General features: G+C 50.7%; 1 protein-coding gene across 6 annotated transcripts in view; it reads right to left on the bottom strand.

Moving 5' to 3' along the window:
- Positions 1-14,148, bottom strand: part of BCL2L1 (BCL2 like 1) — a 51,758-nt gene extending 37,610 nt beyond the window's left edge. Inside the window, exons 1-2 of one of the 6 annotated variants that reach the window (XM_068523826.1) lie at positions 14,058-14,148; positions 11,866-12,559 (exon numbers count right to left, since the gene is read on the bottom strand). In XM_068523826.1, coding sequence (XP_068379927.1) covers positions 11,866-12,429 — 564 coding nt within the window. In that variant the 5' untranslated portion in view covers positions 12,430-12,559; positions 14,058-14,148. The other 5 variants (XM_068523823.1, XM_068523825.1, XM_068523827.1 and 2 more) reach the window with 5 other exon arrangements.
- Positions 14,149-14,333: the final 185 nt, after the last annotated feature.

Here is a 14,333-nt window from a genome sequence, read left to right as displayed (position 1 = left end):
CCCAAGAAGACTCAGAGAGGAGAGACTGGCACAGCCCTGAACTGCAAGCTAAGCTAACAATTTCTAAGCATTGTAACTAGGTCATCAGGTTCCTGGAGAAGCCAGCTGTGTCTGGGGATGGGGGATGGGGAGGGAAATTTTTGCAGTTTACCAAGATCCCTACTTCCCTTCAGGCCCCGCCCTCCCTGAAATCTGCACCTGCTCCCAAACTGACCCCTCCCCCTAGCTGGGCCCAGCTGTCAACAGCTCCCAATGCCCCACCCCTGCCTTCCATGGGCCGGAACTATGGGGGCCTCTTGGACAGGAGGTACCTTATTGCCACCTTAGCCCTTCGGAAAGGGAGCTGTGGGGCAGGGAAGGAGTGGCCTCTCCTGGGGGGTATTTCTTACTCCATGAGGGCAGCAAGAAAGCTGGGTCCCTTTGGGCCTGCCCAGGGTACCTTCCTGGCATTGTTGCCACAGGTGGCAGGAGACAGATGATGTTTACCCTGCTGAGACCAGAGTTGCCAAAAGGCTTCAATCAAGCCTTTGAATCTGCACCTGGCCTGGAGCCCCAAAATAACAACCATGGCAGCCTACCTGATCCACAGGTCGCAGGTGCATCTGGCTTTTTTTCTCCCTGCAGCTCTGCCTGCTGAGCCCTGGCTGGCAAGGGATTCTCTCTGCCAGTGATAACTAGAGACCTGGCTGCACGGCTCTGCTGTTGGGCCTCTCCCCACTGGGCCCACCTCTACCAGCAACTATCCCCATCCCTCTGCCCAGGGGCCTCCACCATCAGTCACCATTCGCTTCTCCCTGACCAGCTTTACTGACAGCCCAGACCCTCTTCCGCCAGTCTGCCTCTTCACTGTCTCCCAAATGCTTCATACACATTCCACCCTCCAGCTCTGTCTGGATCTTTCTTACCTATCAAGGCTGCCCTTGCCACATTCGTTTCACCTACTGAAAGCCTTCACGGTCCACATCTTCCTAGTAGGTAGTAATGATGCCTGACACCGACTGAGCATACTGTATTCAGGCACTGTGCTAGGTAGGCTACAGAGTCACTCACTCATTCAGCAAGTATTCGCCGAGTGGATCCCATGTGCCAAGCACTCTGCTAGATGCTGGGGATGAAGGAAACTTGAAACAAACCCCCTACACTCTGGGAGCTTAGCTTTTACAAGAGGACTCAGGCAGTAAAGAGGTAAACAAAGGTGGCCTCTTTACTCTTTAGGAGAGGTGATATTTGAGTTGAGACCTAAATGCTAAGGCAGCCCTGATCAGATCTAGGGAAAGGGTGATCCAGGTAAGCCTATGCCAAAGAGATTACTACCACTATCTTCATTAAGGGATGATTACTACCTTCACTTTATAGATGAGAAAACTGAGGACTCGGTGTGAACTGCACAAAGGCACACTGCTGAGAAAGCTATTATTCAAGCCTCTAGTGACCTTTCTCCTTCCTGACACTAGGGTTTGGGCTGGTAATGCAGTTGGTGAGGGAGAAGGTGCATAGGGTGATGCAGGCTAAGGGTGGAGGTCCCTGGACTGAGCCACCAATTGAGTAGCTAGCTGATGGTGGAAGTGGGCTGGTTTGGCAGGGGTCCAGGGCACCTGTGGGATGCAGCCAGGGGGTCTGTTCTCTTCCATTTCTGGAGTCTACAATACAGATTTGGCACAGTTTGCCTGGAGCCATTCACCAAGGGTTGTGAGTCTATTCCTACTGCTTTAAATGAGTTTCCTTCTTTAAGGACAGAGACATTTTTGTAGCCTAACCTGCATCTAATAATAACAACCCTTCATGTTCATTGAGCAGATCCTGGCTGAGCCCTTGCCCAACCCCAGGTCTTGTGCCAGGTACTCAGGGTAAAGTAAGCCAGTCCAGGCCTGCAAAGAAGCAATGATAGCGTGACTTGAGGGTAGGCTCTGGCATGAGATACAGCTGGGTGCAAGACCCAGCTCTGCCTCTTACAAGGTGTGGTACTGTGGACATGTTATAAAGCCTCTTGAAGCTCTGGATTCTCCATCTTCACACCAAAGCAGTTGTGAGGACCAAACAAGATGATTATGTCAGGGGCATAAACGTAGCACCTGGCACAGAGCAAGCACTCAACACATAGCACCTGTCATTATTACTAAAAAAACACTTTTGCATTTCACTTTCTCATTTGAGCCTCGCTTACTCTGGTATGGATGAGAATTTAAAGCTGATTTGTCTAGTGCTACACCACCAGCAAGAAATTAAGCTAAGTTTCAAATCTGAGTGCAGAGTTTTATCTATGGGTATGTAGAAAGTGATCAATACATACTACCATGACCCTTGCCTGGTGTGTCTGGGAGCTGAGGGGACGGATGGGTTAGGCACACAGCCTGACTCAGATGGCAGAAAGACACCAGCAAGGCCCAAGGTGTGGGGCATGGAAACAGACCATTGAGGGATGGGACCCGGTCCCCCTCATTGCAGTACCCACAGTATCCCCAGCCCTTAGCGCAAATGAAGTATTCACCAGTATTTGCTGATTTAAGAAATGAAACAAAACTCTGAAGACAGCTCCAAGCAATGAATCCCGCTTTAGGGAAGGCAGGCAACATCGATAACACTGAGTTAAAAGCTAGAATTCTAAGCCATTTACTGTGGGACAAGGCCCCTTGCCTTAGTTTCCTCCCTGAAATGGACTGAACATACCCACCTCACTGTGAAATGATGTATACAAAGAAGTCTGGTAAGTTATAAAGTGTTATCATGCATATAAAAGCAATTATCATCAGGCTACAGACCACTAAGGCAATGAAGTGCTGTGAAGACAAGCACTTCAGGTTTGAAGGCCGGGTCGTCCTGGCACTAGCCTGTGTGGCCCTGAGCATGTCACTTTTCTCTGAGTCTCAGTCTTCTCAACTATAAAATGAAGATGACACCACCTACCTTGTAGGGTTTTTTAAGATGGCTTAGAGATAAAGAACACAGGCTTGGAGTAAGACAGACTTGGTTTCAAATCCTGACTCTGCTTCCCACTGAGTCCCCCCAAATCTCATTGTCCTATAATGCTGAGGTTGTCGGACAGTAACACAGAGATGAAACTGATGAAAGCCCTGTCACATAGTGAGCACTGAATAAATGCCAACAATCATTTAGACACTGGTACAGTCAGGGGAGGGGGCACGATGTAGTGTTTAAAAGTGGGAGCTTGGAAGCTACCCTCACAGGCTTTGCCACTTACTAAGCGTGCTACCCTTCATAAGTTGCTTAACATCTCTGTACCTCAGTTTCCTCATTTGTAAAACAGGGATAATAATAGTAGCAACTTCAGAGTGTTGCTCTGCAAATGGAATAAATTAATACATGTAAAGCATTTTGAACAACGCCTGGCATAGAATAAGCACTTGATAAATGTTAGGTGCTATTAATAGTAACATTAACAATAATATTAATCACCAAGTGGAATAAGAGGGAGGGACTGTGTAATCCTGGGACACGGGTATCCCATGGAAGAATTCTAGGGAAGTCCCTGGGCAGCTGTTTGTAGGCAAGTTCTCAGCCTCTGGGAGAAAGACTCTCCTATGGAAAGGACATGAGGCTGGGGGCTCCTGAGCAAAAGTCTCAGTCCCGATGACCAGGAGGCCAGTCTCTGGGGAGGCAAGTCAGGCTCCTTGGAAGGACACAGTGTTCCTGGCCCCGCCTGACTCGGGGGAACAAAGGCACGTGTGTGGCCAGGGAGGAGGGAGGGGAATGTTTCCCTTTCAAGAGCGGAACAAAGGATCTGAGGCATAGTTGAGTGCGTTCCAATCCCCTCCCAGGCTAGCTCCCATTCCTCAGATGATTGTCCAACAAGGTTTTCAACCTTCTAGCTTCCTCCTGAAAGGTGACCTCGGGGAGGGAGTGGCAGGCCCCACTTCACTCTACCCTCTGTCATCGATCTCCACGAGGCAGGATTTCTATGCGCCAACCTCTAAGACCTCTCTTAGGAGTCCCAGGCCTGTGCGGGGTGTGGGGTGGGGACCCCAGGGGAACCCAGGGTCAATGGATGACACAAGGCACTGCAAGCGACAGGTTTAATGTCCCTCTAGGGGGAGTCCAAGACTAAAACTGCTACTTAGTGTGGAGCCAGGAGAGAACCCAGGAGTTCTGACCAACCCCCGGTGTGGGGTGGATGGAAAACTCTGACAGAACTCAGTGGAAATGCATTTTCTAAACCTTAAAGGGATGATCACAGGCTGGAGAGAGAAGCTAGGTGAAGGGTGAAGGGGGAGGAAGCAAAGAAAGTAACTGACAAGAGGAAAGGGAGAGACATGGCCAAAAAAAGGAGTTTGTGTGAGGGGGGAGCCTTTAGGGATATTACTTTCCAATTTCCACACTCTAGCCAGCAAGAATCCAACTGCAGGGCTGGGACAGGAAGCAGTCCACGGAAGTCATTGCAATGGCATTTCCTGAAGAGTGAGGGAAAAACCTCCAGTTCCGAGGGGAGCTCTGGAGTCTGCCCAAAAAGCCCTGTAGCTTGGAGCTAGCCTTAAGGCCCCAGCTTGGCCTGAGAGTCTCATCAGGGATGAAACCAAGTAGCAGAAGGTCTCAAAGGCAGTTTCTTTCTGCAAAAACACTATTTACAAAAATCAGTATGTAATAAACGGGAAGCCAGATGATGTGGCTGAAGGAGCCCTTGGTTGCGGCTGCTGGTTGCTGCTGATACCGACAGTCACTATTCTGAGAGCCTTTTGACAGGAATTAACTCACTCAATCTTCAGAGCAAAGCGCTATTATTATAGCCATTTACAAGTTAAAAGACTTGCCCAAGGTCACAGAGGACATAAGTGGCCTAGTCCAGATTTGAAAGCCCAAACCCTGCATCTTCCTCCTGATGCAACCTTGGGCAAGTCACTTATCTTTCTCAGCCTGATTTCTCTCTGCTCACCTCCCTGGGTGGTTGGTTATAAGCATCAGAAAGGCAAGGTGGGGGGAATTCCCTGGAAGTCGGTGGTTAGGACTCCCACTGCAGGGGCAAAGGTTCGATCCCTCTTCAGGGAACTAAGATCCTGCATGCTGCATGGCCAAAAAAATACAAAGTATCTGGGAACACTGGAACCACAGTCCCTCAGGGAAATAATGAGCAGAACTCACTCCATTAAAAAAAATTAAAAAAAAATTTTAAAGGCAAGGTGGATATGAAAGTGTAAGCTGTAAAGTGCTACATAAACGTGGAGTAGAAATATTGTGGGGTCAGTGATAAACTACCCTACATTAACACTGGGATTAGTTAATTTTTAGCAATTAAAGTGCTGCAGCTGTTGATAAGAAAGAGCCATCCTAAAGCATAACTATCATGAAATATGCCATAATGGTGGAATCCACAAGGCCTAGGGCCAGTGAGAAGCAGGATTCCTAGACTCAACTTCAACCCTCCATCTTACAGAAGGGAAAACTGGGGCCTAGGGGTAAAATGACTTGGCCAAGGTGAGACAGTGAGTCAAGGCAGATTTGAGACTAGAACTGGGATCCTGACTAAGACCAGTGCTTGACCAACATGGAAAGGAACACTACGGAGCTCCTGGCAGGACAGAACACTGCTAGGGCCTGCCTGCCCTAAGGATGTGCCCAAAGGTCACTATGGAGTCCAAACAAGGGAGAATAGATGCTGTAGATTCTGTGAATGGGTCTCTGGCACGAGTTCTGTGGCAAAGATGATCAGAATCATGATACCAACCTGTACTGGGCTCTATGCATCTCAGGCAGACAGATCTCATTAGGTCTTCGCCATGGCCTTGTGAGGCAGGTAATATTTGCCCCAAGGTTCAGAGAGTTCAAGGAGCTTGCCCAAGGTCATAGAGCTAGACATGGGGGACCTCAACCCAGACATGGTGCAGTTATTCACCAGAAATAGCCCTAGAGTGGAGGAGGACCATTCAGGACACCACATTTGAAGAGACTATCCCAGAAGAACATCTAGCTTATTTAGCCCTGATTCTATGTTCTCCAAGTGGTTAAAAAATGTGGCTTTCAAGGTGGCCAGACCCATCAATATGCCATGTGCAAGCCTGGTCTTGGTCCCTTTTCACCATTTCCACCTCTACCTCCTGATTCAAGCCACTCTTCTTTCTACTTGACAGCTTTCACCGGCCTCTTCATTGGGCTCCTGGCTGCCACCCTTGCAGAATTCAGATCATTTCACCCCTGCTCCTAATCTTCCCCTGGCCTCTCTCTCATTCTACCAAAGCCAAGTCCTCGCCATCACCTGTAAAGGGCCATGTGACTGGGCCCCTGGCTACCTCTCCCCCCTCAATCCCAACCACTCTCCCCTCTCACCTCCTACCACTCTCCCTCTTACTGTTTCTTCTCCAGCTACACTGGCCTTCTTGCTCATCCTTGAGCATGCCAAGCACACTCCCTCCTGAGTCCATCCCTCTGCTTATAACACTCTTTCTACAGGTACCCACATCGACCACCACCTTACCTTCTTCAGGCCTTGGCTCAAATATTACCTTTTGGTGATGCCTTCCCTACGCACTCTTTTAAAATTGCAGCCTTACCTCCTTTGCTAGGCATGCCCTATGCCTCAATGTGCTTTATTTTCTTCATAGCACTTAGTATCACCTGATATATGTTATGTATGTATGTAATTACATGTTGTCTGTTTCTCCCCACTAGAATGTAAGCTCCACAATGCAGAAACTTAATTTTATTTAATGCTGTACTGCTAGTGCCTAGGACAGCCTGACACACAGTAGGAGCTCAATTAATATTATCTGAATCAATGAATGAATGTTTAGGGACCTCCCTGGTGGCACAGTGGTTGAGAATCCGCCTGCCAATACAGGGGACACGGGTTCGAGCCCTGGTCCAGGAAGATCCCACGTGCCACGGAGCAAGTAAGCCCGTGTGCCACAACTACTGAGCCTGTGCTCTAGAGCCCGCGAGCCACAACTACTGAAGCCCGCACGCCTAGAGCCTGTGCCCCGCAACGAGAGAAGCCACCACAATGAGAAGCCCGCGCACCCAATGAAGAGTAGCCCCTGCTCTCCACAACTAGAGAAAGCCCACGCGCAGCAACAAAGACCCAATGCAGCCAAAAAAAAAAAAAAAAAAAAAAAAGAATGAATGATTAGATAAAGGGCAATTCCTATTACTATTACTCTGGTTTGATAAGTGTCTGTTTCTTCAGAAATTTAAAAGGCTCTCTTTCATTAGGTACCTGCTATGCCTTAGACCTCTGCTCAGTGCCGATTAAACAAGTATGCACAAGATGTGGACTCCGCCCTCAGAAAGTTCCTAAACCTGGTAGAGGTATGGTAGTGTCAGAAATGTCTTCTTTATACTCATTTAAACTCTACCACTGTGATTTACCTATCCAAGTTCTGCTGGGTACTATACCAATAAAAAAGGCTTAGCCCCTCTTCCTGCAGATATTTGAAACCAGCGACCATGGTCTCCTGGGTCTTCTCTTCCCCAGGCTAAACAAAAAGACCCAGTGGGATTGTCTGACTCAGATCTGCCAACTGGGAAAGGGGAAGACAGACTGTCGGCTGGAGAGACAGAAGAGAAGCGGATCCAGGAGCAGAGTGGCTCCTTCAAAGAAAAGAGAGGGAGTCCTTGGGGAGGAACTCCATGGAATTAGGTTGAAGGTTGCGGGTGGGGACAGAGCCCTGCTCATTAGGTAGTAGGAGATTATGTTTCTGTAGAAGAGCAGCTCACTGGGAATTACCCCTAAATCTATCCATGCTAAACCCAGACAAAACCATGGCTGCTAAAAGAAAGCCCTGCAATGGAAGGCTGAGGGCACTGGAAAAACCAGGGAGGACGCTCAAGCCACTGGCCTTGAGACAGATACCTGCTGGGGAAGGGACAAGTAACAACTGCTGCTTCCTGTAGCCCAAACAAATCTGGTGACTACCCACACAAAAGCCAAGAAAACCCTCTAGGTTCCGTTGGGGCCCCCTGAAAAAATACTTGGGTATTTTCTACCAGAAGCTGAAGGGCTCTGTGGGGCTACTGGGGAAATCAGTCTCAGGAAGCCTGGAAAACCCTGTGATGGTGATGGCATTTTAAGGGCAACTTCAAACGTACATCCAGAAGAACCGGGTGTTTTGAGGGGGAGCCCCTGAGACACTTCTACCTCACTTTGGGACATGAATGAGATTACTAAAAATTTCCACGTTTGGGGTTTCTAATGGGGTTTCCCCAAGAAAACCGCAGAATTGCAAACAGCTGCTGAGATCTGCAAAAGTCGCTGAGGTGCTTCAGCGAAGCATACATCAGTGCCAAAGAAGACAGAACAGGCAAGAAGAAACCTACAGAAACTAGAAGACCACAGAGCTATGCAGCCTGGGAAAGGCCAAATTATGGTTTCTCCGCCCCCCCCCCCCCAACAACTGTTTATTGCTTTCAACAATGGTGTTTCCATCAAGCTAAGGGGTTTCCCAGGGACAGTGATAACAAAATGGCCTGGCCCACCGGGGTCCCCACCACATAACTGTCCACATTCCCACTGGAAAGCCCCAGAAACACTCTGTCCCTATCATTCTAGTGAACATCTCAGCGGCTGGCTTTGTTTCTCGAGAAACTCTGGGGCAAAGTTCAGTTTTCATAGGCAGATAGCCCATTCATTAAAAGAGGTGCCTCCATCCTACAATTAAGGCCCAAGGAGAGCCTTTGTTCTAGATCCTTTACTAGAGTCAAGCTATGGCAGGTGGCTATCATTATTTCATTTTACAGGTGGGAGAGATGGATGGACAAGAGAGACAAACAGGTTCAGCATCTTGGCAGGTGACTCCAGGCAGGCGGTGGTGTGGTTATATGTGTGGAATTCCAGTCCTTGGAGCACCACCCACAATTAAGTAGACATACCTGGAGCAGGCCATCTTCTCCCTTTATGCACACAATTCTTACCTACTGGTAGGGCCTGAGAAAGTTTTATCAATGAAAAATTAACAAGAAGCCCACTCTCACTGGGCAAAACCCTGATACCCACTTGAGTTTTGCCAGTGCCAGAATCTGCGGAGGCTACACACATGCCTTTGGCAGCCCGCTACTGCCAACAAAGGTGCTGTTCTTCCTGCGACTCCTGAACAAGGCCAGCATCACAGACTCGAGTGAGCACCTCCACAGGCATGTTTTGCTTGGCCCAACAGCACCTCTGGCTCACATTATTACTCCTAGGACAACCTGAAATGGAGGGAAAGAGTTTAGGCTTTGGAGTCAGGCCCACCTAGGTGTAAATTCTCACTCAGTCACTTAACTGGCTGAGGAAGACCTGGGGCCAGTCACTTAGCTACCAGGAGCTTCATATGTAAACTGGGAATAAACCCACCTACCTTAGAAGGTTATTGTGTGGAGTATATGAAATAGCATGTCATTTCCATGAAAGAAAGTACCATGTTTTGCTTATGGCCAGCACCTAGCACGTGCCTGCCTCATAGTAGATGCTCAGTGAATTTTGGTTGCATAAGTAAAATACCTAACATAATGTACTCTGTACATAAAATGTACTCTGTAAAGGCTCATTTCCTTTTCCTTTCCTGTAGGGATGCTAAATTTAGAGCATATCCCAGGGTGGAATGGCCCGTAACTCCTACACTCATGGATCCCCCAGCCACAGCCTCCAGGAAGGTTATGAGATGCCACTGCAGTAGCCAGTCGGTAAGTCAAACAGGATGGTCCCTGAGAGGGAAGTGGGCGGGTACCTTCTACCCAAAGGATCCCATGTCACATGTTCTTTACCTCCTGGCCTCAGGGAGAATGCGTGCCCAGAAATGGTTCTGACATAACTGGCTCTTCTGCACACATCCCCTCTGTTCACCAAGAGGAAGTAACATATGGTATGCTGTCCAACGGGCTCTGATAATTCTTGAGCAAAGAGACAGAAGATGGAATTTCAATCCAGTGGTGATCTAACGAACTTGCCCAGTGCTGCTGTGTCTAAAACCTCTTTTTACGTGCAACACTGGGTGACTAGCAATTCTCTGGTCCAGGTAGCCCTCTCAGAGGCTGTCTGGCAGGCCAGGAACCTCTCCCACATTGCCTTTTGTTAATAGCTAGCAACAACCCACCTGTATTAGGACCACCGGCCAAAGACAACAGTCAGGCAAAGTGGGCAAATGGCCCAAGTCTCTACTTGGAGATGCCTCAGAGGGTGTGTCAGAAATGCTGGAATCCTGTCCCTCCTGTAATAAGCTAAACAAATATTTGCCCCCAAAGAGAATCAAAGCAGGAGGGAATAGGAGAGGTCATCCCACAAACCAACAGGAACTATTTAATCATTTATCCCCCCAGGGAGTTCATTTACAGAAAAGCTTTCAAGTCTGATCAGCCTTAGCTAAAGAAAGCCCTCCACCTTTACCTTCCGCAACCCCACCCCAGTCTTCTGACCTCTACTGACTTGACCCCTTTGCCTTTTACAAGAACTGGCAGTGGGAAGAGTTGATGAAGTTGCAAAGAAATGGGAAATAAGACAGGGGGTGGGGTTCCAGGAGGTCCCTTGCTCTGTGGTAAACTGAAGTGCCTACCACACCCTAGGCCCAGCCTCTGGATAATTGCATTCTTAACATTCCTGAGTCCATGATGCATGGCCCTTTCCACCTCAGCTCCTTCAATCAATGACTTATTTTCCACAGGCTGCTTGATTTTCTGGGTTTTCTGAGGGGACAAAATACCTCTCATAAGCCCTGCCCCTCCCCGAGGCAGGGAGATAAGCAAGGAGATAGAACTGAGTTCACTGCAGAAAAGCAAAAACTGCCTACAATGACAGCCAGTAAAGAATCTCTCACCACTAGCTCATCCTGACTTGGTGATGGGCAAGGGAATTCTCTTCCCTGGCAAAGGAATGAGGCACAACTGCTGGGCCCAGAAAGTGTACCTGGGACCGACGACAACTACTACAGCAAACTTGCTGGTGTCCATCACTGTGCTCACATTAGCTCCAAGGACTGCAAGGCAAGGACGGCATGCCACATTTTTTTAGTGGAAGAAGCTGAGGCTCAAGGTAAAGTGGCCTGTCCAAGGTCACACGGCTAGTTACGTGAAAGGGCTGGGACTCACACCTGTGTCAGTTTGTTTCTGAAGTCTGTCACTGAATCTCAATGTTCCAAGGAGGCCCACAGACCAGGTTCTTGCTTTGCCAGCAAACAGTGCTCAGTGAAGAGGCCCCAGGGCCCCAGCTGGAAAGCAACAGGCGTAACAGCTGGAGCTCCCCAACCGACCCCAGGCAGTGAGGTGCAAAGTCCCTGGGCTTAATGAGTGACACAGCAAGAGCTCCGCAAACTGGCCAACCACACAGAAGGTTGCACACTTTAGAGCCAATGAACATAGGAGCGCAGCACAAACACAACTGGCCCACCGGCACAGCTTACACCCTAAAATCAGACAATCCTCAGCCATCCAAACCAGTGGGATGCAAAGTCTGGTCATGCAAACTCTGAAATAAAGGGAACTTGATTTGGGGGAGGGAAGCCCGGGACAGGATTGACATCCCAGGGGAGTAAGATTGAAGGGGCTTGTGGGTCACTGATACTATCTTCTCCAGGCACTACACTCAGCACCCCTTAGCATGGTGAGCCATTATGTCAGAGTGAGGGGAACACTGGACTAACTTCCCACTCTCAAAGCTTTGGGGCCAAATGAACACACAGGCTATATTTTCCTCTGCAGAGAAACTGGAACACAAGTATGAAAGAGTAGGGTCATGAGGATGACCAGAATGAAGATGTCTGGTCCTTGCAGAACTAGGTCATCTGTATTTCAGAACAGTTAACCTCTTGTGGTACAATGAGGCCAGTCACGTCTCCTTAACAAACAACGTCTCCAATAATCACCCAGCACAAGAGAAAGAGACATAGGGGAAAGGCTGTTGGGGATCTGACCAGAGGCCAAGGAAAAGGGACACACAAGGGGCGTGGTCCTTACCCAGCCGCCGTTCTCCTGGATCCAAGGCTCTAGGTGGTCATTCAGGTAAGTGGCCATCCAAGCTGCGATCCGACTCACCAATACCTGCATCTCCTTGTCTACGCTTTCCACGCACAGTGCCCCACCGAAGGAGAAAAAGGCCACAATGCGACCCCAGTTCACCCCATCCCGGAAGAGTTCGTTCACTACCTGCTCAAAGCTCTGATATGCCGTCCCTGGGGTGATGTGGAGCTGGGATGTCAGGTCGCTGAATGCCCGCCGGTACCTCAGTTCAAACTCATCGCCTGCCTCCCTCAGCGCTTGCTTCACCGCTGCCATGGGGATCACCTCCCGGGCATCCAAGCTGCTGCTGTGGCCAGTGGCTCCATTCACCGCAGGGCTGTCTGCCAGGTGCCAGGACGGGTTGCCATTGATGGCACTGGGGGTTTCCATGTCTGATTCAGTCCCTTCTGGGGCCTCAGTTCTGTTCTCGTCCACATCACTAAACTGACTCCAGCTGTATCCTTTCTGGGAAAGCTTGTAGGAGAGAAAGTCAACCACCAGCTCCCGGTTGCTCTGAGACATTTTTATAATAGGGATGGGCTCCACCAGTCCATTGTCCAAAACACCTGCTCACTCACTGAGTCTGGTCTCTGCTTAGTGGTTCTCTTCTGAGATCCAAAGCCAAGATAAGGTTCTGAAGGGAGAGAAAGAGCTTCAGGAAAAAAAAATTAATATGCATGCCATTTACCCTACAACATCCCATTCCCCCTCCAGGTACCAGCACTGGGTTCTTTGTGGCTCTTATGAAGGTCTGGGTCTAGCTTCCAAGGGACTTCAATGAAGTCAAATTGAAAGCACCAGTGGGCTCTGAATCATCACACCGGCTTTTTTTTTTTTTTTACCTCAGCCATCCCATTTTCCCCAAAATGTCTTCCTCAGAAAGTCACCCCCATGGGCAGTCTGCCCCCCAACCCCACCCCCGCACCACCTACATTCAAATGTCTCGGGCAACGGCAGGCAGGTGCAGCCCCCGGAAGATCTTTTGTGTCATAGGTCGGGCTAGGAGGTGGCAGCCGGGATGCCGGTAACTCAACCGGCCTCGCGGCGGCTGGCAAAAAAAGCAGCTCCGGCTGGAGGGATCATGCGACCCGGCGGAATGAGAGCTCACAAGGCGACACAGGAATTACGAAGCTCAAGAACTGGCCCCCTCGCTTGCTTCCTCCTCCATCGCCCAGATCGAGGGCGGCCGCTCAGCAGCCGCGGCCTCCTGCCACCCGGGAGCCCAGCCCCCTCGCTCTTGCACGCCCCTTGGCTCTCCGCCTCCTACTGGGAGCAACGAGAACTCTCTCGGAGATGGCTGGTGTGAGGTTTAGTTTTTGTTTTTTTCTATTTAAGTACCAGCCCAGGGTGAGGCTTCCGAAGAAACCCTGAAGGGACTTCTCAATGGGGCTCAAGGTTTCGATGAGGGGCGGAGAGAGGGGAAAACTGCCTCAGATCTGCGCTCTGACTTTAGAAAGGCCATCCCCGGGCCTTTCTGGGCGGCTGAAAGCCGGGGACCCCCCAGAAACGCCGCTGGTTTTCTATGAATTCCCCAAAGGCCCTGGACGTGGCGGTGGCGGTGCGGGATTGCCGGGTCCTCCATTCCCCGCACGGACACAATGGCCGCCGGCGCCCTGCACAAAGACCGGGCGAGGGTGAGGCGCCGGGCCTCTTCTCGTGTCAGAGAGAGGGATCGAGGCCAGCTCGAGACCCCCCACAGCTGAGACCACGTTTTCCTGGGGACAGGCGGCTTCCTGGCGCCCCCGGGAGGGATTGGGGGCCGGGGACTGCACCTCTCCGGAGCCCGGGGTGGGTGGGCTGCGGCCTCGCGGCTTCCTCCGCGCGTTAGGCCGGGTACCCGCCCGGCCACCGCCCCGTTGCTAGGCAACTGCTCTCCCTCAGGGGCGCCCCCTAGACCTTTCTGGGAGGAGGGGCCTGGCCCCCGGCGGCCCGCCCCGGCGTAGCCAATCAGCGAGCCCAGGTAGCACGCAAGCAGGACGGCGAGGGCTCCCATTGGGCGCAGCGCCTGCCACGCACAGGGGAGGCGGTGCTCTCACCTGCGAGCCCCGCGAACCGTGGGGGGCCACACACCCCCTTCATGGGCCAGGTCGTTTTCGGACGCGAGCGCTCTTCGCGGCCAAGTTCCGCGCCGTGGACCTGGGCCGGCCTACCTGGCTGAAGGCTCGCGCTGTCTCTTCCGAACGAGTCGGCCTCAGTTTCCCCTGAAGAGACCGGGAGAACTTGCAAGCTCAGTCACTTCCGGTGCTGCGGCAGCGCGCGCGAGCCCGAGACGCAGGGGGAGTGCGCGCCTTGAGGACTGGCGTCAAGAACTGGGCGAGAGCGCCCCCTTGCGGTAGAGCTGGGGAACCCGGAGACGCAAGAAAAACAAAAATCAACGTTTACATTCGCATTTCCATTCGTTCATTCATTTAGCCACTTTCATCCAC

This window comes from Eschrichtius robustus, chromosome 16, assembly GCF_028021215.1.
Source record: "Eschrichtius robustus isolate mEscRob2 chromosome 16, mEscRob2.pri, whole genome shotgun sequence".
In the NCBI taxonomy this organism is placed as follows: domain Eukaryota; kingdom Metazoa; phylum Chordata; class Mammalia; order Artiodactyla; family Eschrichtiidae; genus Eschrichtius; species Eschrichtius robustus.
This window is presented reverse-complemented; position numbering and strand designations above follow the sequence as displayed.